General features: G+C 48.0%; 1 protein-coding gene across 1 annotated transcript in view; it reads left to right on the top strand.

Moving 5' to 3' along the window:
- The window catches only part of IGFN1 (immunoglobulin like and fibronectin type III domain containing 1), a 50,419-nt gene that overhangs the window by 8,955 nt on the left and 13,626 nt on the right, over positions 1-27,838 (top strand). Inside the window, exons 5-13 of the mRNA XM_029912130.1 lie at positions 136-183; positions 1,165-1,210; positions 2,204-2,381; positions 2,979-3,092; positions 8,209-8,380; positions 9,440-9,712; positions 12,128-12,304; positions 17,146-17,270; positions 21,372-21,513. Of these exons, the coding sequence (XP_029767990.1) occupies positions 136-183; positions 1,165-1,210; positions 2,204-2,381; positions 2,979-3,092; positions 8,209-8,380; positions 9,440-9,712; positions 12,128-12,304; positions 17,146-17,270; positions 21,372-21,513 (1,275 nt within the window). The remainder of the gene's footprint in view (positions 1-135; positions 184-1,164; positions 1,211-2,203; positions 2,382-2,978; positions 3,093-8,208; positions 8,381-9,439; positions 9,713-12,127; positions 12,305-17,145; positions 17,271-21,371; positions 21,514-27,838) is intronic.

Here is a 27,838-nt window from a genome sequence, read left to right as displayed (position 1 = left end):
TGCGTGGTTGCTGGTGAGAATATGCTTAAGGTTGGCGGGTTGTCTGTTGTTAGTATTATTATTATGGTGGCTGTGTTACCTAATGATTTTTTTTTCTTTTATTTCTTTGCTCTATCTCCTCTCCCAACTCATCAGTTAGTTTCAAGAAAACAGCAAAACCATTCCCCACTGAGCCTCAGGAGGGTAAGTGTGAAGAACAAGAGAGCTATCTATATTATGTTCTATGAATATCATAGGCACTTCAGTTAACCTCCTTGATATTATCCAGCCTGGCTGCAAGAAGCAGAATCAAAGGAGACTGTTAGGGGAAACAAACAAGAAATAGAACAATGGCAAAGAAAAGGTACCACCAGAGAGAAACAGTGGGGAAGCTAATAATAAGAGAATGTCCACCTGTCTGGCTCCAACCTCAGCTAGCAAGGTTTATTTTTCTCAGGCCCACATCTGGGATCAAAGGGGATATTAAACTATTAAAGTCCCTGGCCTAGGAAGGAAGGGGGATTGAGCAGGCAGTAGAGGCTGGGGATGGATCTTTGACAGAGAGAGACAGAGAATGCTTCAGGAGCTGTCTGTCTTTCTCAGGAAAAGGGGTATCTGAGCTGAGTGGAACTTACCCAAAACTTACAAGAAAAGAATAAACTTTAGATAAGACCCAGGTGTATAGGCCTTTTGTTGTTTTATCCCTTTTCTCTGCTTGTTATGTACCTTTGGATGAATAAATAGTGCTTTGATTTTGAAGAAGCCGTTTCTGAGTCACTCACAAGCCCCTGAAGAAAAATGGTTTACAGGTGCCAAGCCCAGTTGGACCTGTTGTGTTAATGTGGTTGGGAAATAAGGGGGCTGCCACCCAGAGATCCAGTCCCAGCGTGGTTGCTCGGTGGGAAAGGTGAGAGGAAGACAGGCCTGTCACCTAAAGGGTGCACTAGAGGGACTAAAAGGGATCTAAAACACAGCTTGCCATTTAGCTGCAATAGTGCGTTTTCAGCTAAATTTTCAGAAATGGCCTAAGATGTCTCAATTTGGACACCTATTAGTGGAGAGATCCCAAATCAGTGGCCACTTTGCACCATGGTGGCCTTCGTTTTTCTAAAGCTCTTTTTGGTTCTGTGTTACGTCCTGTTGGGTGACTCCATTTTCACATCCTACCATTTCTTTTTCTTATAGACCTGAAGAAAGAGTTGCAGGACTTCAGGAAAATGTTAAGGAAGCGGTGAGTGGCCCCGGGGCAGGACCAGTGTCATAAAAGAGGCTTGTTTAGCCTTTGTGGCAGGGGTGACTATCCACCCTTCACAGACCATCCAGGCAACACTACCTGCTTCTGCTTGCTTGGAGTCACCACATGGAAAGTGCTCTGCTACTGGCTCTGGGGCTGAGGTGCCAGTGCTCTCCAGTAGGAGGCATCTACAGGGTTGTGCTGCTGATACTGTCTTGTATCACAAAGTTTGCCTTGAGGGATCTGTGTCTCTTCTGCTCCTGCATTTTAGCTCACACTGAACTTATTGGGGAAATGGCTGAAAAAGGGTACAGAGACACGTGGCATGTATCTCAACAGTAACACCTCTGGCCAATTAAGGAGCAGCATCAATGTGTCTCAGAAAGAGTCCCATCCGGTCTAGTCTTTATTTGCTGGTGGATATGACCTCCAGAAAGGGTGGGGATGAAGAATGAAAGAGGGGTAAATTAAGTTGTGGAGGGCAACAAAAATAATTAGGGGGCTGGTGCACATGACTTATGAGGAGAGGCTGAGGGAACTGGGATTGTTTAGTCTGCAGAAGAGAAGAATGAGGGGGAATTTGATAGCTGCTTTCAACTACCTGAAAGAGGGTTCCAAAGAGGATGGATCTAGACTGTTCTCATGGTACCAGATGACAGAACAAGGAATAATGGTCTCAAGTTGCAGAGGAGGAGGTTTAGGTTGGATATTAGGAAAAACTTTTTCACTAGGAGGGTGGTGAAGCACTGGAATGGGTTACCTAGGGAGGTGGTGGAATCTCCTTCCTTAGAGGTTTTTAAGGTCAGGCTTGACAAAGCCCTGGCTGGGATGATTTAGTTGGGGATTGGTCCTGCTTTGAGCAGGGGGTTGGCCTAGATGACCTCCTGAGGTCCCTTCCAACCCTGATATTCTATGATTCTATAAGAGGAAAGAGGTGCTCCCTGTTGCCTATCTAAACTCCCAGCTTTTCCTCCTGTGACTGTTCCTTAGAACTCCACTACCTGCACAGAAGAAGGAAGTTGACATGGAACAGGTCTGGCAGTTGCTGCTGAATGCCGATAGGAAGGATTATGAGAAAATCTGTTTAAAGCATGGGATTGTTGACTTCCGTGGGATGCTGAGGAAGCTTCAGCAGATGAAGAAGGACAGAGAGGACAAGCAACAACAGGTAAGACAAACCTTGAAAACCATTGGATTTCAATGAGACTTAAGCTCCTAAGGGCCTAAATCACTTTAGAAAATGGGATTTAAGCTCCTAAGTCACTTAGATGCTTTTGAACATTTTACCCAAGGGCAGCAAAACATTAGTGGCAATACAACAAAGAAGGCTCAATTCCAGCCTGACCTGTGTGTAACTCCTGTAATTTCAGGGGACTTCACTTTGCAAGGTATTGGTGGAATTGGTACCAGGGAGCCCATTTTTTAAAACCTGGGTGCTGAATTTTGTATTTGGGTGCCTGTGATGGATATTTGTGCACCTAAATGCTGATTTACACACTCAAATGTAGAATTAGGTCAACCAATACCGGCAACTATATTTGAAAATTGGACCAATGGTGTTTGCTTTGTGTATGAGTGACCAGGAGGCTGCTGGGTACTATCCAGCTTGCCTAAAGCAGCAAAAAGTGGAGGGCTAGTGCTGTTCCTTTTGCTACACTGATACAGTGGTGGGTAGAGTAGGTTCCACCCCATTTTGACAATCTAATGGAAGATCTACCAAAGCCAGCCCTATCATATACCATGTGCTTGTGTCTGTCCTTCACAGTATATCTACAGTGTCACAAACCTCAAACACATCAAGGTCAATAAGGAGGGGAATGCTACATTCCATCTAGAGATGGACCTGAAAAATCCTGAGAGCAGAATTTACCTGTACAAGGTAAGGTGGGAGATGGAGTGGCTAGATCAAGCCACGTTGAGATTACAGTGGTCACTTAGATCTGACTCATAACATGCCCGATTCACTGTGCAGCAACTGTGTGTGTAAGAATTGCTTTATAATGTGTCTCTCAATAGCAACCCCTTTGGTTGATTAAGGAGCATAATTGAAGTGGGAGTCCCATCCAGTTGTCCTCTGCTGATGGATGTGGCATGAAACCTGAAGCGCAGAAGATGAAGGGGTTACAATAAAGATTCAAGTCCATCAGGTTTCAGAGTAGCAGCCGTGTTAGTCTGTATCCGCAAAAAGAACAGGAGTACTTGTGGCACCTTAGAGACTAACAAATTTATTAGAGCATAAGCTTTCGTGGGCTACAGCCCACTTCTTCGGATGCATATAGAGTAGGAGATATATATACACACATACAGAGAGCATGAACAGGTGGGAGTTGTCTTACCAACTCTGAGAGGCCAATTAAGTAAGTGACATCATCATAGGACCTAATCACATCAGCCATACCATCAGGGGCTCGTTCACCTGCACATCTACCAACGTGATATATGCCATCATGTGCCAGCAATGCCCCTCTGCCATGTACATTGGCCAAACCGGACAGTCTCTACGCAAAAGAATTAATGGACACAAATCTGACATCAGGAATCATAATACTCAAAAACCAGTGGGAGAACACTTTAACCTCTCTGGTCATTCAATGACAGACCTGCGGGTGGCTATCTTACAACAGAAAAACTTCAAAAACAGACTCCAACGAGAGACTGCTGAGCTGGAATTGATATGCAGACTAGATACAATCAATTTAGGATTGAATAAGGACTGAGAACGGCTGAGCCATTACAAACATTGAATCTATCTCCCCTTGGAAGGATTCTCACACTTCTTATCAAACTGTCTGTACTGGGCTATCTTGATTATCACTTCAAAAGTTTTTTTTCACTTACTTAATTGGCCTCTCAGAGTTGGTAAGACAACTCCCACCTGCTCATGCTCTCTGTATGTGTGTATATATATCTCCTCAATATATGTTCCACTCTATATGCATCCGAAGAAGTGGGCTGAAGTCCATCAGGGTCCTCCATGGAAATTCAAGAACCCCACAGGCAATAAATTGATGCCTGCAGTCTCAAATCAGCAAATTCAGACTAGTCTAATTCATTTTGATGGGCATTGTGTCCCTGTCTTCTTTCAAAGAGGACTCTCAAGGAAATTAAAAATTAGACCTAGTTACAGAAGTTCACAGCCATGGTCATTAGATGGTGCAGGTGATTTATGAACAGCAGGATGATCACATAGTGCTGAGTCCTCTTCCTCATTTCCTGCTGCTACATTGCATTCAGAAACAGCTAAAAATACATTAAATATTTTCCTAATATGCCTATCCTATGTATGCAGTTTTTATAGCCGTTTTAGAGACATTTATGCACTGCCAAATGAACTCTCAGTGCAACGTGTATCAAAAAGAGATAACGGGATCTTTGGCTGTATGAACAAGGAGTGGTGAGCAGCAGTGGTGTAGCCAGCTTCTAAGAGGAGGGGGAGCAAACATAAAAAAGGCGCCCCCCCTTGGCTCCTCCTCCGACCGCTCTGCGCCCCCCCTTGGCTCCTCCTCCGGCTGCACCGCCCCTCCCCTCCCATGGCTCCTCCGGCCCTGCCGTGCCACCCCTGTGGCCCCCCCCTCGCTCCTCCGGCTGCGGCTGCCGGCCGCCATGCTGCGCTCCCCCGCTCCTCCGGCCGAGCCTGCCGCCCCCCCATGGCTGCCGGCTGTGCTGCGGGCTGCCAGCCTGCGCCCCCCCCTCGCTCCTCCGGCTGCGGCTGCCGGCTGCGCTGCAGGCCGCCAGCCTGCACCCCACCCCCCTCTGGCCGCGGCTGCCGGCCGCCAGCCTGCCCCCCACCCCCCGGTGGCCGCCGCGGCCGCCCGCCGCCCTGCCCCCCCCCCCCGCTCCGCCGGCCGTGCCCGCCGCCCCCCCATGGCTGCCGGCCGTGCTGCGGGCCGCCAGCCTGCGCCCCCCTCACTCCTCTGGCCGCTTTTGGAAAGGTGGGGGAAGCAGCTGCTTCCCCTGCACCCCGCTAGCTACGCTACTGGTGAGCAGTATACTGCTCTGTATACTGCGCACATTTTTAACAGCGAGCGTGATTAACCATTGGAACAAACTACCAAAGGAAGTGGTGGATTCTCTATTTCTTGAAGTCTTCAGATCAAGACTGCATGTCTTTCTGGAAGATATGCTTTAGCCAAACACAAGTTACTGGACTCAACACAGCGATAACTGGGGAAATTCTCCGGCCTGTGTTATAGAGGAAGTCAGACTAGATGATCTAATGGTCCCTTCTGCCCTTAAACTCTGTGAAGCTATGAAACAAATGGGTGAGGAAGTGGTTCATGCAGCCACAAATGGTAGCAGAGATTGTGAGTAAAATCAAAAATTGGAGGGCAGTTTGATCACAAGCTATTCCATCCACATTAGGAGAGAGTCTAAGCACCCTGAGCATTTACATCTTCAAAGCTACAATGAGAAACTAATTAATTAAGCCTCAAAATGCCATGTGAATCAGGCAAATAAATATTTTTTCCTCATTTAAGAGAGTTCTGTACAGGGCTCATTGTGAAGTCAGTTTTCATAAGCAATGAGCAGCAACTGCCCATTATCAGCAATAATAGGCTATAGGGCAGGGGTCGGCAACCTTTGGCATGCGGCTCGCCAGGGTAAGCACCCTGGCAGGCCGGGCCGGTTTGTTTACCTGCCGTGTGCGCAGGTTCAGCTGATCACAGCTCCCACTGGCTGCGGTTCGCCGCTCCAGGCCAATGGGGGCGAGCCACGTGCCAAAGGTTGCCGACCCCTGCTATAGGGCCAACAAACATGTGGACAAAGGTGATCCAGTGGATAGAATGTTAGGAACTGTTAGGAAAGTAGGGTTACCATACGTCCGGATTTCCCCAGACATGTCCGGCTTTTTGGTGCTCAAATCCCCATCTGGGGGGAATTTCCAAAGAGCGGACATGTCCGGGGAAATAGGGAGGCATAAACCAGGGTCTGCCCAGCATGATCCGCCAGGTCTGCAGCGCAGCCCAACTGCCCCAGCTACAATGCTCAGGCAGGGAACAGGGGGGGCTCGGGCTTCCCTCGCGGGCAGGGACCCCCCGGCCACTGGGGGACCCTTCCTGTGGCCCCGTTGCCCCACACAGCTTGGAACCCGGCGCCGTGGGAGCTGTTTCCGGCGGGGACAGACAGGTCGGGGAACGTGCTCGGCGGCAGGAAGGAAGCTGCGGCCGGGGCTGCAGGGACCCGCGCTGCCGAGTGTCTGAAGCCCCCAGCAGGCAGAGGCTGCCAGGTGAGCGGGGGAGCAGGGCAGGCGGGGGCATAGAGGCTGCAGGGACAGGGGAGTGCAGGGGCTGCAGGGCGAGGGGGAGCAGGGCAGGCAGGGGCAGGGGGATGCAGGGGCTGCAGGGCGAGTGGGGAGCAGGGGTCTCAGAGGCTGCAGGGGCGGGGGGTGCAGGGGCTGCAGGGCGAATGAGGAGCAGGGGGGTCACAGAGGCTGCAGGGGCGGGGGGGTGCAGGGGCAGGGCAGGCGGGGGGCGCAGAGGCTGCAGGGGCAGGAGGGTGCAAGGGCTGCAGGGCGAGTGGGGAGCACGGGTCACAGAGGCTGCAGGGGCAGGGGGTGCAGGGGCTGCAGGGCGAGTTGGGAGCAGGGGTCACAGAGGCTGCAGGGGCGGGGGGGTGCAGGGGCTGCAGGGCGAGTGAGGAGCAGGGGTCACAGAGGCTGCAGGGGCAGGGCAGGCGGGGGGCACAGAGGCTGTAGGGCGAGTGGGGAGCAGGGGTCACAGAGGCTGCAGGGGCGGGGGGTGCAGGGGCTGCAGGGTGAGTGGGGAGCAGGGGTCACAGAGGCTGCAGGGGCGGGGGGGGCTGCAGGGCGAGTAGGGAGCAGGTAAGCACTTAGCAACCCCCAACCAAGATCAGAGCAGGAGGGAGGAGGGGGAATGCAGGTTGCTCAGAGGAGGGGGCAGAGTTGGGGCAGGGGCTTTGGGGAAGGGGCTGGGCGGAGTTGGGGCGGGGCCGGGGGTGGGGAAGGGGCAGAGTTGGGGCAGGGCCAGGCCCCCGTGAAGTGTCCTCTTTTTTCAGTGTTGAAATATGGTAACCCTAAGGAAAGGGACAGATAATAAGAGTAAATATCATAATGCCACTATATAAATCCATGGTACACCCACACCTTGAGTACTGTGTGAAGTTCTGCTTACCCCATCTCAAAAAAGATTTATTAGAAATGGAAAAGGTACAGAGAAGAACAACAAAAATGATTAAGGATATGGAACAGCTTCCATATGAGAAGAGATTAAAAAGACTGGGACTATTCAGTTTGGAAAAGAGACAGCTAAGGAGGGATATGATAGAGGTCTATAGAATCATGAATGGTGTTGAGAAAGTGACTAGGGAAGTGTTATTTACCCCTTCACATAACACAAGAACCAGGGGTCACTCAATGAAATTAATAGGCAGCCAGTTTAAAATAAACAAAAGGAAGTACTTCTTCACACAACGAACAGTCAACTGGTGGAACTCATTGCCAAGGGATGTGTGAAGGCCAAAACTATACTGGATTCAAAAAAGAATTAGATAAGTTCCTGGAGGATAGGTCCATCAGTGGCTATTAGCCAAGATGGTCAGGGATGCAACACCATGTTCTGGATGTTCATAAGCCTCTGACTGCCAGATGCTGGAAGTGGACAACAGGGGATGGATCACTTGATGATTGCCCTCTTCTATTCATTCCCTTTGAAACATTAGCCACTGTTGGAAGACAGGATACTGTGCTAGATGAACCATTGCTCTGACCCAACATGGCCATTCTTATGTTCTTAGCCATCCCTGGTATAACTCATTGACATCAATGAGTTGTACCAGGGATGAATTTGGCGTAATGTGTTTGAAGGGATTTGGATCTCTGGGGCTTCCGTATGCTAGAAATTGAGTGTTTCACACTTAACATATTGCATTTAGGAATTCAGGTAGTCTTGGGTTGGTGCTTTAAACCCATTTAATGTCTTTCTATTTAAACAAGTGCATTGCTCTAATTCAGCAAATTGCCTCTTTTCTCCCTTTAGGATGGCCAGCTGATCAATTATGGATTCAACGATGACAAAGTAAAGCACTGTCTAAGGCAGGCAGGGAAAAAGTACAACTTCACCATCAACCACCTGCAGCTGGAAGATGCCGGCGTGTACCAGATCAAAGTGGAGGATGTGGATGTCTTCTCAACTGAGTTAGAAACTGACTGTAGGGACCTGAGCTTTATAAACATGCACTTTGCCAGGATGTGTTAAGAACACATTTCAGATGGGAAATCTAATCTGGGACTAAATTCCAAACTCATCAGTGGAAACCAATAGCCACTGAAGTCTATGCAGGCAAAGGCTCTTACTCTCTAATAATACACTTGTGACAAAGAGAGAAAGGGTAGGAAAGGTGGTCACGTGGATGGGGCACTGGATTAGGATGAATAGGTTCAATTCTCAGTTCAGCACAGACTTCTTATATGACTTTGGGTTTGACACTTAATTTACCCTGTGCCTCAATTCCCCTTCTGTAAAATGAGGATAATAATCCCCTTCCTCAAAGGAGTGTTGTAAGGCTAAAAGTCCATGAATGATTGTGACCTGCTCACACACCACAGTGATGAGGTATAGGTACCTAGTTAGATAAAAAAACAAATATATTCCTGTACCGCTCAGAAGTAGACTAAGGTGCACATCTCAGGGTAGTTGTTCTTTCTGCCTGAGCAAAAGCTCACTGACTTCAAATTATTTTTCTTTCCTTCTTTCTTCTTTCATCCATCCATCCACTTTTAGTCTTGGTGAGTCAAGCAACCCCTTCACCCACACTTTCCTGACAATGGGCCTCAATCCTAACTTGGAGAGACCACCTCTTGGGGGTCTCAACTGAGTCCTTATGAGGGAATGGGCACTATTCTACCCTGGTCATTGGATGCAGAAGTGGGCTGTTCCTTTTTGGTCCTTGTAAGGGAAATGAGCCATCCCGTCCAAGACTTGCAGAGGGACTGGAGGTGGCAGCTGTCCCACTGTAACTTTCCATAGTGGCCTCCAATAGGAGGGAAACAACATTATTTTGCTTCAAGATACGTTTTGTATATCTCCTGTATAAAATATAATAGAAGGGAGGGTTGTTTTGGGGGGCATGTAACACACTCTTCCCACAGCCTCCCAGAGTGTAGGAGACTTCCCTAGGCTCCAGCATAGCTTTTCTCCCTGAAAGACCTGAGCTGCCTGTCACGGCAAATATGTTACATGACTAATAGCCCTTGATTTGCCATTGCAGCCATTCCTGTGGGATTCCGACACTTGCTTAGTGAAGTGCACTGCCATGAGCAAGGAAATGCCATCTTTGAATGCAGCCTATACAGCCCCTGCTATGATGCTGTGTGGCTGTATAGAAAACATCCCATTGAGGAGAGTGACAAGTACAAAATCTCCATCTCTCCTGATGGCCTGACCCACCAGCTGGTGATTAAAAACACACAGCTCACTGACGAAGGGACTTACACCCTCGATATCAGAATCTGCTCCTCTAGTGCATGGCTTGAGGTGGAACGTGAGTAACACTCTATTCTTCCCTTAGCTTCAGTTTTGCTTTCTTATGGTGGACCTAACTTTGTCACCAGGTGGCCTCCCGTTAGACATGGATTGCTCTCAGGAGTTGATTGTTAGGCTGGGGGCTCTGGAGTGCTATCTGGGAAAGTTGGAAGCAGATTAGAAAGTAACTTCAGCCTTCCTCTTCAGTAGGACTATGGCGATCAGAGAATAACTCCCCTTCTTATGAACACTGACAAAACCTGCAAGCTCTCATTTTCCCTATTGCCATAAGACTCATTTATTACAATGTAGTGGATTCTCCATCACTTAGAGACCTTAAATCAAGACTGGATCTCTCTTAAAAATACACCTCAAATTCACTACAAGATAGGAACTTGATGAAGAAATTACAGGGTGAAAATCTCTGGCCTGGGTTACACAATAGATCAGACAAGATGATGACAATTATCCTTTCTGACCTAAAAATCTACTATTCCTATCCAAGTGCTGCTATTTCTAATGTAGGGTCCTCCTAATTAGGATATCCAAATCAACTATCTGTCGTCTTCATTAAGTTGCTGACCTTCAACCCAACTGGGACCAAATGAGGAAACTTGAACCCCCAGATCTCTGGCCTGTTAACCATATTTACAATTGGTAGTGTACATCCTTATTTAACTCACCTAAGGAACAACTAAAATTTAGGCAAATTTGAACCTATATATAGGACTGGAGTATTTACTCCTTGGGTGGGCGATTTAGAGGGACAGGGCCCCAAACCTGCAGTTCAACTAGTAGGCCCTGTGCTTTGGAGTATGGTGGGGATTGTTAGCCACTGGGTACGTGATCTTTTTGGTGAATGCAGGAGAGGGCTAGGTACAAGAGAGACGTTGCCTTTGAGTCCATGGTATCCCCTCAACCTCTCATGACAGGAACTGTGGGGTTGACTGATTCTTCCTAATCTGGTAGGCTCAGTTACCTAGTTAGAGCCAGGCCTCTTCAAGGTTTAAAGCTACCTCAGGATACCTGGATAGTGTTTTCAGCTATTTTACTTAGACCTCCCTCAAAGCAGCTCATCTTGTTGAGTGATGATGGACAAACTCCTCCAGCAGAGGGCCAGGGGTTAGTCTGCAGGGAAGGCTTCCTGTTAAACTTGCCATAGATACACATTCAGCCAGAAGTGGCCTTTCGCTCCAGTCCCATTATACCTCTAGGCTGGAGCTACTGAGACAGGGCCTCCCTAAAATGTCTTTAGGATCAATCGGGTTTGCTGTCAACCCCCATGTGGCCTAAGATGGCTGCTAGATATTGCTGGTATCCTCTGGGTGTCTCTTGGTCAACACTGATCTCTGTGAGTCTATGCTGGCCCACTATCCTTGGCTGCTGGCTCCATGCAAACTCCTCTAAGAGGCCTCTGATAGTCTCCATTTACTGGCTGTCCCACTGGTGTGTTTAGACTCCCCTGTGTAAGTCCCCTGAGGAGGTCTCTGCTGCTCAGCAGAGGGGAGTTGGGAGGGCTGGGTGTGGAATGTGGGGAGGAGCATTAAATGTTCGTCTCCAACTGCCATAACAGACTTTCTTGTTTACTTCCAACAGGCCCTTTTTCCTCTCAGCAACAGCTATCTCTGTACCTCTGAAAACCACAGCATCCCCCAGCGGATGAAAAGCTAGATGGGGCTTTGGGTCTGCCCATCCTCAGGCTAAACACCGCATCACCCCAAAAATAAAATGCTGAGTGACTATCACTCTCAGGGCCTTCCACTCTTCCCGTGGTGCAGACTAATCTGAATCTGATGAGCATCAGAGCACATATGAAAATGGGAGGGAATTGTGATTGTGAGGGTATGGCATTGTTTGAAGCGGAGGTTATATAAGTTTTGTCAGCGGTGCCTAGTGCATATAAGTTAGGCACCCTTTTTATGCATTTAACTAAATGAGTAAATAAAAGCTGGGTGGGTAAAATAATTGAAACAAAACTCTGTAAACTACCATTTCATTTTGAAATTTACAAAATGGAGCTGCAAAAGTTGCACTGTCTTTCATGTCAGCTTTAAGTCCCTTTTTGGAGTGAGAACAGACCCATTTCTACTTAAAATGTTGCTTTTTGACTGAGAAACATAAAATTCTGACTGAAACTTCCATTGGAAACATGCAAGAGTTTTATATATTCTGGGTGTGAAAATGTCCGTTATGCAAAAAATTAAATTTCTGTATTGTGAAATGTCCTGGAATGAAATCATAAAAATCGTGGTGCAAAACTTAATGCTCTCATTTCCACCCCTTTCATACATTTCTCATTACAATGGCATGATATTTCATTTGGTGGGTGCAGCGTTATGTGAGATTTTTATTCACTGTTTTCCTATTGCTTTTGTCTTTTCTTTCCTATGAATGGCTTCTTCTCCAATCAACAAACAATGTATCTACAATGCAGCTGCCAGAGGAAAGAGCAGACAAACTGAAGGAGATGGAACAGATACAAATGGATGGCAGACAGATAAGTCCATATTGCCAGATGAAGAACGTGCCAAGGAACTTCTACAGGGAGAAGGCCTTGGGAATCAAAAGCACCTTAAAAGCACCGGAACGGGCAAAGATGGCCAGTATGGAAGTAACCAAGATGGTAGTGGAGAACTTTATGGCTCCTCAATGGATGTTGATTGGCGACATGGATCTTTGGGACAAGATGGGCTAACTGGAAGGGTAGGGAAGGATGGAAGGATGGAGAAAAGCCAGTTTTCTGGAGCAGGGACAGATGGAGGTTCAGTGGCAAATGGGAATAAATTTGGTTTGGCTAGTAATGAAGGTGGACGTGTGGGAAAGATTCATGGCCAGGACTTGAAGTTAGGTGGAGCTGGTATGGGTGGTGCAATAGAAGAAGGGGATCTGTGTTCTTTTTATGGTGAGGATTCTATGCTGGGTGGAGCTGGTTCTGGTGGTGGATTAGGGAGAGCAGGAGCGTTGGGTTCTTTAGGTGGTAGAGATTCCATGCTTGGTGGTGCTGGTGCTAGGTTAGGAGGCTCAGGAGAGTTGGGATCTCTCCATGGCATGGAAGGCGGTGCTGACACTGGTGGTGCTGGATTAGGAGGAGCAGGGAGTATAGGATCCCTCTATGGCAAGGATGGTATGCTAGGGGGAGCTGGTGGTTCTGGCACTGGCCTTGGTGGTACAGGGGATGCAGGCACCCTCTATGGCAAGGATGTTATGCTATGTGGAGCCAGTGTTGGTATTGGACTAGATGGTGCTGGAAACATGGGTGCTTTTGGTGACAGAGATGCTATACTAGGTGCATCTGATGTTGGTGGTGCTGGCTCAGGTGATGCAGGGGGCACAAGCTTCCTCTTTGGTAAGGATGGCATGCTAGGGGGAGCTGGTGGTTCTGGTGCTGGACTAGGTGGTGCAGGGGGCATGGGTTCTCTCTATGGTAAGGATGGCATGCTAGGGGGAGCTGGTGCTGGTCTTGCTGGTCTAGGTGGTGCAGAAGGTGCAGGCTCCCTCTATAGCAAGGATGTTATGCTAGGTGGAGCTGGTGTTGGTATTGGACTAGATGGTGCTGGAGGCATGGGTGCACCTGGTGGCAGATCTGCTATACTAGGTGCATTTGATGTTGGTGGTGCTGGCTCAGGTGGTGCAGGGAGCATGGGCTCTCTCTGTGGTAAGGATGGTATGAAAGGTGGAACCAGTGCTGGATCAACAGGTGCAGGAGGCATAAGGTCTTTTTATGATAAGGATGATATGCTTGCTGGGGCTGGTGCCCGTGATGCTGGTCTAGGTGATGCATGTGGCATGAAGTCTCCTTATGGTAAGGATGGTATGAGAGGTGCAGTTGGGGCTGTGGCTGGTGGAGATGAGGCTGAGATTGGTGGTGCTAGTGCTGGTTTAGGTGATGCAGGAGGATTTAGGTCTCCCTATGGTAAGGATGATATGCTAGGTGGAGATGGGGCTGGTACTGGTGTTGGTGGTGATGATTTAGGTAGTCCAGGGGCCATGGAGTCTCTCTATGGTAATGATGGTATGCTAGGTGGAGCAGGTGCGGCTGGGGCTGGTAGTGGTTTTGGTGGTGCAGAGGGCATGGTGTCTCTCTATGGTAAGAATGGAATGATAGGTGGAGCTGGCTCCGGGGCTGTTGGTTTTGGTGCTGGTGTAAGTAGCTCAGGGAGGATGGGAACTCTTTCTGGCAAGGATGCTATACCTGGTGGAGCTGATGCTGGATTAGGAGGAGCAGGGGATCTGACGGGTTCTCTCTATGGCAAGAATGGTATGCACAGTGCTGGTCTAGGTGATTCAAGGGGTGAGGGCTATCTCTGTGGTAAGGATGGTATGCTAGGTGGAGCTGGTACTGGTCTAGATAGTGCAGGAAGAATGGGCTCTCTCTATGGTAAGGATCCGATTTTAGGTGGACATGGTGTTGGTGGTGCTGGTGCTGGATTAGCAGGTACAGGAAGCATGGGTTCTCTCTCTGGCAAGGATGCTATGCTAGGTAGAGCTGGTGCTGGACGTGGACTAGATGGTGCTGGGGTCAGAGATGCTATGCTAGGGGGAGCTGGCGCTGGGATTGGTGCTGGCTTAGGTGGTGCAGGTTCTTGCTATGGCAAAGATGGCATGTTAGGTGGAGCTGGTGCTGGTGTTGCAGGTGGAATGGGTGTTGATGGCAAGGATTCTATGCTAAGTGGAGCAGCAGGTGCAGGAGGCATAGGGTCTCTCTATGGTAAGAATGGTAAGGTAAGTGGAGCTGGGCCTGGTGCTGGTCTAAGTGGTGCAGAGGGCATGGAGTCTTTCTATGATAAGGATGGTATGTTTGGTGGCACTAGTGCTGGTGCTGGAGTAGGTGGGGCAGGTGTGTTGGATTCCATACATGGCAAAGGTTTAGTGCTAGGTGGGGCAGGACCTGGTACTGGTGGTGAATTCATAGGAGCTTGGGGCACGGGTTCACTTGACAGCAGAAATTCTATCTTAGATGGAGCAGTTGCCAGTGGTGGTAATAGTGGTTTAGGACACTTGGGTTCCCTTCATGGCAGGGATCCTGCCCTTGGTGGAGCAGCTGTTGGTGCAGGAGGTAAATTACAGGATGGCTCCATTGATGGGAGAATGCCAGGTGTTCATGGTGAAGGGTCACTAGGTTATGATCAGATGTCAGGCTATCATGGTGGAGTCCAGGCTGATGCCAGAAGAGGACAGATGCGAGGCCTTAATGCCAGGGGACTAAGTGCAGAAGAAACCTTGAAAAACAGAGACTGGAAAAGAAGAGGAGGTTTTCTCCAAGATGAAGCAAGAGGTATTCATTTTTCATTGATGGCTTTTATAGTGCTATTGCTCTAGTATTTTAGAGAAGAAGGATAATCTTGTGGTTGAGTCCTAGGCCTGAGAACTTGGAGGCTTTCTGTTCTATCTGTAAAAAGCAACAAAGAGTCCTGTGGCACCTGTGACCAAGTTCCTCCTCTACCTTGGTGGGTCCTGCGCTTATTGGCAGATTTGCTCGCTTCACAGATTCACCCTGTGGGTCAGGAAACAGTCCAGAGACCTTCCCCTCTGGTAGAAGCAATAGTCCAGGTCAATTCCACCTGTGTTTGATCAGGAGTTGGGAGGTATGGGGGGAACCTGGGCCCGCCCTCTACTCCGGGTTCCAGCCCAGGGCCCTGTGGACTGCAGCTGTTTAGAGTGCCTCGTGGTACAGTTGCACGACACCTACAACTCCCTGGGCTACTTCCCCATGGCCTCCTCCCAACACCTTCTTTGTCCTCACCACCGGACCTTCCTCCTGATGTCTGATAACGCTTGTACTTCTCAGTCCTCCAGCAGTACGCCTACTCACTCTCAGTTTCTTGCACACCTCTTGCTCCCAGTTCCTCACACACACTTCCTGCTCCCTGGCTCCCCCTGGCTTGACTGGAGTGAGCCCTTTTATAGCATCAGAGGGGCCTTAATTAGAGTCAGGTGCTTAACTGCCTCACCTGACTCTTAGCAGGTTAATTGGAGTCAGGTGGTCTATTAGCCTGGCGCAGCCCCTGCTCTGGTCACTCAGGGAACAGAAAACTACTTATCCAGTGGCCAGTATATCTCCCTTCTGCTACTCTGCTGTTCCCAGCTGGTCTGGGTCTATCACACACCTTATAGACTAACAGACGTATTGGAGCATAAGCTTTTGTGGGTGAATACCCACTTCGTCAGATGAATTGGGTATTCACCCACGAAAGCTTATGCTCCAATACGTCTGTTAGTTTATAAGGTGCCACAGGACTCTTTGTCGCTTTTTACAGATCCACACTAACATGGCTACCCCTCTGATACTTGTTCTATCTGTGACTGTGCCACAAATTTCCTTTGTGATCCTTTCCTTTGTAAATCACAGGCCCAGATTTTTAAAAGTGGTCACTGATTTTGGGTTTCTCCTGTTTTGGGTGCCTAACTTGGATCTGATTTACAGAAGTGCTGATGCTCCCAACTTGTAGCTGAAGTCGATGGGAGCTCCATGTGCTCAACACCTCTGGAAGGAGAGAGTTGAAAATGTTTGTCTCAGCTTCCATATCTTTAAATGGAGATAGTAACTTCACCACTTCCAGGAGGTTGGGAAGAGATTTATAATTGTCTGTTAAAGTGCCTTGAGATCCTTGCAATAGAAATGGTATATATTAATGATAGCTGTTAGAATTATTGTGAGATCTCTCTGGAACCCCCCTCTAAGCCCTTCTAACTCCTTCCTATGAAATAAACAGACTAAAAGCACACAAGGAATAGACATTATCCAATTAACAAAAAAATTAGTTTCCATATCTTTTCAAGTAAGGTATCCATATTTCTTTGCCATCTCCCAATAGTTCAAAACAGACCCTTTTACTTTATTGTTTCTAATAATGTCCAGTGCAAATATCTCCATTTTTCAACAGCCCTGAGACCCATTCAGTGCCAAATTTTCTGTTATATGAAAATGCACATAAAATCCAACCCAGAAAATTCTTACTCATGTTAGTTGGCCTTATCTGACTAACACCACTGAAGTCAATGAGGCTGCTCATGAGAATAAAGACTACTTAACTGAGTATGGATCAGACCTATAATGCCAGATAGTTCTGGTTTTGTGCTGAGTTTCTTATGGGAATGAGGGACTGGGATATGTGTGCCCACTTAAATACAACACACTTGAAATCAAGCTTGTAGTGTATCTACTTGTCCATTATATTGACTTGACTTGCATGCAGAATGTTGGCTGATCCTCAGTTGATGTATATCAGCATGACCCCAATTAAGTCAGTGTCAGTTTACAACATCTGAGGATCCGGCCCAGTAGTATTTTGGGATTATTACTGTAGAAGTTCTTTTTATAAGAGTGGTGCCTGTTCTTCCCATCTGCACAGGCATTTTTGTGCTCAGATGTTACTCCCCCAGTATGTTCTCTTGTGTAACAAATGGTCAGTGCATTTCCCATGTGGGCTGTTTTCCTCTCTGTATGTTCAGAATCACATTGCCATTTCGACAAAGGTTTGTCTGATGTCAGTGCCCAGAAAGGGAAACCCGATGTGCTGTCTTGCAGCCTCAGTAACGATCAGGTGGAGGGAATCTGGTTTAAAGATGAATTCAAGGTAAGGATGCAATAGCTCACTGTTTTCCTGGGACACCAAAGACTTATTTCACTCGCTGGCTACAACTTTCATGCGATATTATGGCAAGGTGTTTCCTCATTCTGCCCCACTTTCTTGTGGCTGAGAGTCAGGGTCCTGTGCGGTGGTGCCCCAGTTTCCACTGTAAGGGAAGGCAGCAGACTAGTCTCCCTGGCCACTGAGTCTGACCTGTGTGGGATTGCACCCGAGCCTGTTTGGCTCAAGCCTCCCAAGGGGAATTGGGCAGGGTTCCTCCCCAATCCCACCGCAGGGCCATTTGCATTCTCACATCTACACTAGGAGGGTATTGTGAGGTTTTTTTCCATCTCATTTTCCTTGACATGGGCAGGGAAGGGAAGAGCCTCCTTTCTTCTCCCCACTACTGATTATTTAGAATGCATATACGTATTAGGTGCATTCAGAAACACAAAGAAAACCAAGGTGCCTTCTCCAAGGAACTTCAGGTGTGGTGTGGACCATCCACAGCGCTCATTGAAATCAATGCTCAGCACCACTTAAGATCAGACAAATTAGATGCAATGTCTCAATACAATGCAGGAGAATGGTTTGGGTCACAAGGCCACTGAGGATGAGATTGCAGTAGTCCAGATGAGAAATGACCCAGGCATGGAGCCAGGTTTTAGGAGTAGGGATGGAGAGGAATGGAGACAGCTTAATATATTAGGGCCTGATCCAAAGCCCACTGAGGTCAATGGAAAGACGCACATTGACTTTAATGGACTTCGGATCAGGCCCTTAGTAGGGCATATATTAGTCCAACAGTGCTTATATGAAGGGTTACCAGTTAAATAATCAAAGAATATCATAGTAATTAAGCAATAGTGACCAAGACATAGGATCTTACCTGGGGATGAATAATGAGCTATGGTGGACACAGCTGAGGAAATGCCCTGTTTTGAGCTGCTTGTTGCTACAGAGGATCTGTGCTACACCCCAGCTTTTAGAAAATCTTTTGGAGTAACCCAGTCAGTGTGGCAGACCTCCAAGGAGTCCCACTTGTCCTTCAGGGTAGGCCCTGCTGCCTCACCACCTCCTAGATTGGAGCCTCTGGGTTTCAGCACTCCTTTTTCATACCATGAGCTCTCCTCAGCGAGTCCCACTGAAGTGGACTCCTGGTTAGAGACTTGTACACACTTCAGGAGCTAATGCACCCCAGCAAGTATTTGTAGTGACACCCAAGCAGAGTTTTCAAAACAGAGCAGGATATATTGGTCAACTGGAACACAGCACTGGAAGTCCTTAAGTTAGCGTAGAGAAACGAAGGTTAAAGCATAGTCCATTCTAGGCAGGCCAGAGTAATTCACTAGCCAAGCTGTAGTTAACTCCCTTTTCAGGCTCTGTTGACTTCCTTAGTCAGTCCCAGTAGAGAGCTTCCAGCCTCTTCCAGAAACCAACTCTTTATTCCCTTTTGGTCACCTCCCAGTCCTTTGTTTTCCAGATAAGTCCATGCTGAGTTCAAACCCAGGGGTGAGAGGTGGGGGAAAACTATTTCCTCTGGGTTGTTGATTGCTAGGTGTCAGTGATATGGCCTTTGGGGTTTTCTATGTTCTTCTCAGATTTTCCATTGATAAGGGTTGACCTTGACCAGTCCTTCTAATGACCCATTCAGTCCACTCAGACAGCTAAGTGGCATACCCCCCACATATCTCTTTGTCTGCCCCAATAGCAAACTTAATCATTTTTCTCCCACTGGGTAGAAAAGCTATGTAGGGGGGAAACTGAGGCACACACAAGCATCATAAAAATACTACAGAAAATTCCCACTTTGTCACACCTGGATTTTGTATTCAGTTTCATTTGATACATTGAGCATTCTTACTTCCCAAGTCCAGTTCCCTTTGTCTCCCAATTAAAAAAAATCAAATGTTTCCCTGTATCTTGTGTGAATATTTTGAACTGCACTTGATAATCCAAATAGTTTGAAATTTTGCACTTCCATTGTATTTGGCTGCTATGTTTGGTGTGCTACCCGGCTTCCAGGAGAAAAGACTGCAAGCAAGCTAAAAAGACCACAATATTTGCTTTGGCTAGGCAGAAAAATTAGCAGGTTTGTGATATCATAGAATCATAGAATATCAGAGTTGGAAGGGACCTCAGGAGGTCATGTAGTCCAACCCCCTGCTCAAAGCAGGACCAATCCCCAACTAAATCATTCCAGCCAGGGCTTTGTCAAGCCTGACCTTAAAAACTCTAAGGAAGGAGATTCCACCACCTCCGTAGGTAACCCATTCCAGTGCTTCACCACCCTCCTAGTGAAAAAGTTTTTCCTAATATCCAACCTAAACCTCCCCCACTTCAACTTGAGACCATTACTCCTTGTTTGTCATCTGGTACCACTGAGAACAGTCTAGATCCATCCTCTTTGGAACCCCCTTTCAGGTAGTTGAAAGCTGCTATCAAATCCCCCCTCATTCGTCTCTTCTGCAGACTAAATAATCCCAGTTCCCTCAGCCTCTCCTCATAAGTCATGTGCTCCAGCCCCCTAATCATTTTTGTTGCCCTCCGCTGGACTTTTTCCAATTTTTCCACATCCTTCTTGTAGTGTGGGGCCCAAAACTGGACACAGTACTCCAGATGAGGCCTCACCAATGTCGAATAGAGGGGAATGATCACGTCCCTCGATCTGCTGGCAATGCCCCTACTTATACAGCCCAAAATGCCATTAGCCTTCTTGGCAACAAGGGCACACTGTTGACTCATATCCAGCTTCTCATCCACTGTAACCCCTAGGTCCTTTTCTGCAGAACTCCTGCCTAGCCAGTCGGTCCTTAGTCTGTAGCAGTGCATGGGATTCTTCTGTCCTAAGTGCAGGACTCTGCACTTATCCTTGTTGAACCTCATCAGGTTTCTTTTGGCCCAATACTCTAATTTGTCTAGGTCCCTCTTATCCTATCCCTACCCTCCAGCGTATCTACCATTCCTCCCAGTTTAGTGTCATCTGCAAACTTGCTGAGAGTGCAGTCCACGCCATCCTCCAGATCATTAATGAAGATATTGAACAAAACTGGCCCAGGACCGACCCTTGGGGCACTCCACTTGATACCGGCTGCCAACTAGACATGGAGCCATTGATCACTACCCGTTGAGCCCGACGATCTAGCCAGCTTTCTATCCACCTTATAGTTCATTCATCCAGCCCATACTTCTTTAATTTGCCGGCAAGAATACTATGGAAGACCGTATCAAAAGCTTTGCTAAAGTCAAGGAATAACACATCCACTGCTTTCCCCTCATCCACAGACCCAGTTATCTCCTCATAGAAGGCAATTAGGTTAGTCAGGCATGACTTGCCCTTGGTGAATCCATGCTGACTGTTCCTGATCACTTTCCTCTCCTCGAAGTGCTTCAGAATTGATTCCTTGAGGACCTGCTCCATGATTTTTCCAGGGACTGAGGTGAGGCTGACTGGCCTGTAGTTCCCTGGATCCTCCTCCTTCACTTTTTTTAAAGATGGGCACTACAATAGCCTTTTTCCAGACACCCGGGACCTCCCCCGATCGCCATGAGTTTTCAAAGATAATGGCCAATGGCTCTGCAATCACATCCACCAACTCCTTTAGCACCCTCGGATGCAGCGCATCCGGCCCCATGGATTTGTGCTCATCCAGCTTTTCTAAATAGTCCTGAATATCTGTGGGGGTGTTTTATAGAGATGAATTTTCCATTCAAATTTTTTTTGATGGAAAATGACAGTTCAACTGAAGGGACATTTTCACCAAAAAAAAATAATAAATAAAATCAATTTTCATCAAAAATGTTTGGATTTTCAGTTTTCTGAAGAAAATGTGTTCAACATTTTTAATGGAAAATGATTTTTTTTAATTAAAAATGTTGACCAAATTTTCTTTTCCTCCCCCTCCCAAAAAAATCCAAATTTTTTTGATGAAAAGGGGTGTGTGAAAATTTCCCTTCAGTTGAACAGTCATTTTCCAAACAGCTCTAGTGTGTTATCTTCTTTTGAATAACCATATTGATAAACCAGAAAGTCCCATCTGACATTTGTCCTGCCAAACTATTTGATAGTTCCTGTAAAGAAAAAATGTCTCTCTGTCCTTTACACAGCAGCTAACAGGCCTGGATGAAGTCTCTTCTGAAAAATATGGCCTGGTCCACAAACTGATAGACACAGTAGAAGATAGTCATGCTGGAAAATACAAGTTTGAAGCCGAAGGTGTCAAAACTGAAGCATCTATTTTGGTTGAAGGCAAGTCTGTTCAAATTGCTTCATTGCCTAGATGTTAAAAAGGCAGTATGTATGCTCATATTCCTAATGCAATGTATTAGCCTGCATGTGTTTGAAATGTAATGTAGAGTTTCTCAAACTGGGGTCCACGGACCCCTGGGGGTCCACAAGGGTACTCCAGGGGGCAGGGCCATCCTTAAGATTTATGGTGCCCTACGTAGTAGTATTAAACAGGTGCCCCTATGCCCGACGGCAGCCTAGGCTCACAGTCTGGGGGGTGGGGGGCAGGGGGAGTGAGGGAGCAAAGGATAGCGAGATGCCCGGTCTGCCTCACTGTGGCAGAGAGTCACAGTTCCCCGCAGAGACCCACGTACCCTCTACCTCATGCAGAATGGATATGGAGAAGGTACCTAATAAAAGCACTAAATTTGGGAATAAAAAATGTCAGTCACAGGTTTTTTGATATAGTTTGTCAGAGATTTATTTGCAAAAACTTTGTAGTAAGGGTGAGTCAGCTGTCCTGCGGAATACAACATTAAATATAATGGAATACATGATGCAGCTCTTCTCTGTTTTACATTTTCTTAATCAGTATTTCTAAGCCAATTTTATATTTTAAATGTACTCTTAAGTCTTCATAAAGTAATCATTCCAGATTACTACATATTTAACTCACTGAAACAAAGACATTATTTTAAATTATCAGTCACAGAGGTTTAGTGTGTCATTGCTTTTAGAAAAAGGGAACACTAATTTACTTTGTGTGATCGCCATAACAATAGACATGTATATGAAATTTCAGCAACTTTATAAAATATGTTTCCAAAGATTTTAGGCATAACAAAGGATTTTGTATCTTACTAAGGTACTGATTTTGCTGGAGGGTTCTTGTAAAACTAGTTCATCAGATAGTCAGAAGTAAAGAAAGGGAAACTCCAGCTATCTGGAAGGAAAGAGGTGTTGTCCCTTTAAGGGCTCTCTTCAGCGGCAGGGAGGGGTGTATGAAGGGAGAAAGGGATGGACAGGAAGACTTTAGAAGCAAGGTTTTTTTTACTATAGTAATTAAAATTAAAATGTGTATTTTAGATAAGGGAGGTCTTTTGAAGGATTTATTTAAAAAACTGTATATCTGAAGATCTAAGCATTTAAGGCTAAAGATGATTGTGCATCTAAAAATCTATGCAAGGATTTTTTAGAGATGTGATTTTATAATCTTCACCAATGAAATATTTTTAAAGTAAATTTTAAACTAAGGTCCTGTAGACTAACATGTTCTGAGTAAATATTACAGTAATGAACAACTGTTTTTGTCAGTAAATTCAGAAAGTGACAATATATACCTGGGGTTTGGCAAATGCCTGTTAATTGGCTTCATTACCACTTGAATGGCTCTTTAACGGTTTCAATGATGTGCTAATAGGCCTGGCAGGCTGGAAGACTTTTTCACTTTTAAGTTACTAGATCCCCTCCGGAGTAAGAGTCACCAGGCTGCAGCAACCAGCTGTGGGAGCCTGGAAGAGCCAGGAGGGTGGACACTAAGGCCTGGTCTACACTAGGCGTTTATGTCGAATTTAGCACCGTTAAATCGAATTAACCCTGCACCCGTCCACACCACGAGGCTATTTAGTTCGACATAGAGCTCTCTTTAAATCGATTTCTGTAATCCTCCCCAACGAGAGGAGTAGCGCTAAATTCGAAATGGCCATATCGAATTAGGCTAGGTGTGGATGGAAATCGACGCTAATAGCTCCGGGAGCTATCCCACAGTGCACCACTCTGTTGACGCCCTGGACAGCAGTCCGAGCTCGGATGCTCTGACCAGCCACACCCCGGGAAAATTTGAATTCCTTTTCCTGTCTGGGCAGTTTGAATCTCATTTCCTGCGTGGCGAGCTCAGCAGCAGTGGCAATGATGCAGAGCTCTCCAGCAGAGATGGCCGTGCAATCCCAGACTAGAAAGAGGGCCCCAGCATGGACTGATCGGGAAGTCTTGGATCTCATCGCTGTGTGGGGAGATGAGTCCGTGCTTGCCGAGCTGCGCTCCAAAAGACGGAATGCAAAGATCTACGAGAAGATCTCTAAAGCCATGGCAGAGAGAGGATACAGCCGGGATGCAACGCAGTGCCGCGTGAAAATCAAGGAGCTGAGACAAGGCTACCAGAAGACCAAAGAGGCAAACGGACGCTCCGGATCCCAGCCCCACACATCCCGTTTCTACGAGGCACTGCATTCCATCCTAGGTGCGGCCGCCACCACTACCCCACCAGTGACCGTGGACTCTGAGGATGGGATATTGTCCTCGGCCGGTTCCTCTTCGGACATGTTAGCGGACGGGGAAGATGAAGAAGGAGATGAGGAGGACGATGCAGTCGACAGCGCTGGCACCCCTGATTTCCCCGACAGCCAGGAGCTCTTCATCACCCTCACAGAGATCCCCTACCAACCGTCCCCATCCCTTACCCCGGACACAGAATCAGGGGAAGGATCAAGCAGTAAGTGCTGTAAACATGTAAACATTTATTTTTAACAGAACTTGCATATTTTAAATATTAACAATAGCTAAAGTGCTTTCAAACATGTAAACATTTATTTATAACAGAACAGGAACATTTAAAATATTAACAATGGGTAAAGTGCTTCAAAACATGTAAAGAGTAAAGTGCAACAAAATGGGAATCTGAAGAAAGGGTATCATGATTAGTCTGTCTTTGGGCGCTTCAATATATAGTCCGAACTATTTTAAAAAAATTTCACAATGTCCGCTTCATGATTATACTGCCCAAGACGCTCCACTCTTTTGTCCCTCCGAGGGCACCTAACCCAAAAACTGGTCGATGTGTCCTGGGATAGAGGCGAAATCCTCCTGGGAGAACTCCTCATAGGCCTCCTGCAGGTGTCTTTCCAGCCTAACTATCAGGTTCCTGGGCAGGGAGAGCTTATTAGGCCCCCCGTGGTATGACACGTTTCCATGCCACAACGCCAGCAGGTATTCGGGGATCATGGCCTTGCAGAGCATAGCAGCAAATGGCCCCGGTTTCTGCAGGCTGTCCCGAAGCATCTTCTCCTTCTGGCTCTCCGAGACCCTCAGGAGGGTGATGTCTGGCATGACGCCCTGCTTTGAATTAGGTAGGGGACAGTTAGTATTGGGACTGCTTGCCCGTTCCTTTACAGAACTGCAACCGCCGGTTTACAGCCACGCAGTTTACAGCCGCGAGGGGGTGGGACAGGGACAGAGTTCATGCTTGCAGGATTGCTGCCAGCAGAGACTCGCATTGCTTTCTATGTGAAAGGAGGCCAGTGCCACTCTTAAAGTTTTAAGCAGCCACAAGTCTACGGCTTACCATGTTTGCCAGCTAGACAAAGTCCGGTGTCCTGCCCCGCTCCTCAGCTCGCCACAGCAAGACCGCAGGCACTGTAGGCGAGGGCCGAAAATTCGACCTTGTCCTCAGTGCGCGTGTGATAGGTGCTCTGCATGGTCTTGTTCACAGAGAAAGACTATGTTCTCTGTTCACAGATACATTGCTCTGTCTCAGGAATTCACTCCCTTTTTCCAATTCCCACAGCCACATCTGCCCAGAGGCTAGCGCACATTAGGAGGAGGAAGAAGAGGACACGGGAAGACATGTTTGCTGAACTAATGGGATGCTCCCGAGCCCAGGCAGCCCAGCAGACACAGTGGAGGGAGAACTTGTCACTAATGCACCGAGCAGTCATGGAACGGGAGGAGAGGTGGCGACAGGAGGACTAGCAGGCGACTCAAACGCTGCTTGGACTAATGAGGGAGCAAACGGACACGCTCCGCCGCCTTGTGGATTTTCTGCAGGACCGGAGACAGGAGGAGAGAGCCCCGCTGCAGTCTCTCTCTAACCGCCCTCCCCCGCCACCAAGTTCCACACCCCCCTCACCCAAAGTCCAAAGAAGGAGGGGCGGCGAGGGCCGTTAAAACTTTCACTCCACCCCTGCAGACTGCTCTAGCACTAGAATGCTCTCATTCCCCAAAATTTGAAAAGTCCTTTCCTACCCACCTCACACAAGCCCCCGTGCAAGTTTCACCCCCCACGTTTAATGTGTGGTTCATAATAAAAGATTTGTTCCTGATCATTACTGTTTCCATCCTGTTCTTTTGGAGGAGAGTCTGTCTGAAGGGGGGGGAGGGGCTTGGTAATTGGACAGGACAGTCACCTTTAGCAGGGTACAGAGGCGGGGTCAGGTCCAGCATCAGGACACATACACAGTGCAGTCACTGGTTACCCTGGTCAGTCTTGGAGGTGGTTTTCATGTTCTGGGCTGGGGGGGTTGCTCTGTGACTTTGTGGCGGGGGAGGGCAGTTACAGATCTTATGCAGCGGTCCTTATCCTGGCTCACAGATCCACGCAGCAGGGGATCTGTAACCCTACTCCCCCTGCCAGAAAGTCACATAGCCGACACATACACGCAGTCCCCCCCAGGAGTGCTGGCAGGCTCCATTGAAATAACCAGTGCACCAGTGCGGAGCCTGTCATTCCGGGAGTTTAGAAGCATCATTTGCATCAGAACACTAAACCCGCCCCCCGCCACAGTCTGCGTCCCCGGTTTAAAACAGTCCCGCGAAAACAGCAATACAGACAACGGTGTTCATTAACAAAATAGAACTGATTTTATTTTTTGGGAAGGGGAAGGGGGTGAAGGGGGTATGTAACTGGAGAGGATAGTCAAAATGAACTGGGTAAAGAAACGGGGGCAGGTTCAGCTTTTCTGTACACAAACTGAAAAGTCACAGGTTGCCCTGCTCACTCAGGAACCTAGCTTTCAAAGCCTCCCGGATGCACAGGGCGTCCCGCTGGGATCTTCTAATCGCCCGGCTGTCTGGCTGGGCGTAATCAGCAGCCAGGCTATTTGCCTCAACCTCCCACCCCGCCATAAAGGTCTCCCCCTTGCTCTCACAGAGATTGTGGAGCACACAGCAAACTGCTATAATGATGGGGATATTGGTTTCGCTGAGATCACAGCGAGTCAGTAAGCTTCTCCATCTCCCTTTGAGACGGCCAAAAGCACACTCCACCACCATTCTGCACTTGCTCAGACGGTAGTTGAACAGTTCTTTTTCTGTGTCCAGGGCGCCAGTATAGGGCTTCATGAGCCAGGGCATTAGCGGGTAGGCTGGGTCCCCGAGGATCACTGTAGGCATCTCCACATCCCCAAGTTATTTTGTGGTCCGGGAAGTAAATACCTTCCTGCAGCCGTCTAAACAGACCAGAGTTCCTGAAAACCCGAGCGTCATGAACCTTGCCCGGCCATCCGACGTTGATGTTGGTAAAACGTCCCCTGTGGTCCACCAGTGCTTGCAGCACCATTGAAAAGTACCCCTTTCTGTTGATGTACTGGCTGGCCTGGTGGCCCGGTCCCAGGATAGGGATGTGAGTCCCATCTATAGCCCCACCGCAGTTTGGGAATCCCATCGCGGCGAAGCCATCTATGATGGCCTGCGCGTTTCCCAGGGTCACTACCTTTGACAGCAGTACCTTCACGATTGCCTTGGCTACTTGCAGGACAACAACCCCCACGGTAGATTTGCCCACGCCAAAGTGGTTCGCGACTGACCGGTAGCTGTCCGGCGTTGCAAGCTTCCAGAGGGCTATGGCCACTCGCTTCTGGACAGTCAGGGCTGCTCGCATGCGGGTGTCCTTGCGCTTCAGGGCAGGGGACAGCAACTCACAAAGTTCCAGGAAAGTCCCCTTCCGCATGCGAAAGTTTCGCAGCCACTGGGATTCATCCCAGACCTGAAGCACTATGCGGTCCCACCAGTCCGTGCTTGTTTCCCGGGCCCAGAATCGCCGTTCAACAAAATCCACATGCCCCATTGCCACCGTGATGTCCTGGGCGCTGGGGCTCGTGGTTTCTGACAGCTCTGTGCTACTCTCCGACTTCAGGCCCTCACGGCGGTGCCGTAGCCTCCTCGCCTGATTTCTCTGCATCTGCCTCAGGGAAAGGTGTATGATAAGCTGCGAGGCGTTGAGAACGGCCACAACTGCAGCGATGGTCGCAGCGGGATCCATGATCGCAGTGCTGTGGTGTCCGCGCTGTCACTGATCAAAAAGTGCGCGAACTGATTTCCCGCCGGCGCTTTCAGGGAGGGAGGGAGGGCGGTAGTGACTGACGGATGACGACAGTTACTCAAAAGCACCCTCGCCACATTTTTTTACCCAGAAGGCATTGGCGGATCGACCCAGAATTCCAATGGGCAGCGAGGACTGCGGGAACTGTGGGATAGCTGCCCACAGTGCACTGCTTCCAATGTCGACGCTTTCCCTGGTAGTGTGGACTGACAAAGTCGAATTACTGTCCTTAGTGTGGACACACACGTTCGA

The sequence above is a fragment of the Terrapene carolina genome, unplaced genomic scaffold (assembly GCF_002925995.2).
Source record: "Terrapene carolina triunguis isolate 2854851 unplaced genomic scaffold, T_m_triunguis-2.0 Scaffold191, whole genome shotgun sequence".
NCBI lineage: Eukaryota > Metazoa > Chordata > Testudines > Emydidae > Terrapene > Terrapene triunguis.
The sequence above is the reverse complement of the archived record's forward strand: the minus strand, read 5'-3'. Positions and strand labels throughout refer to the sequence as shown.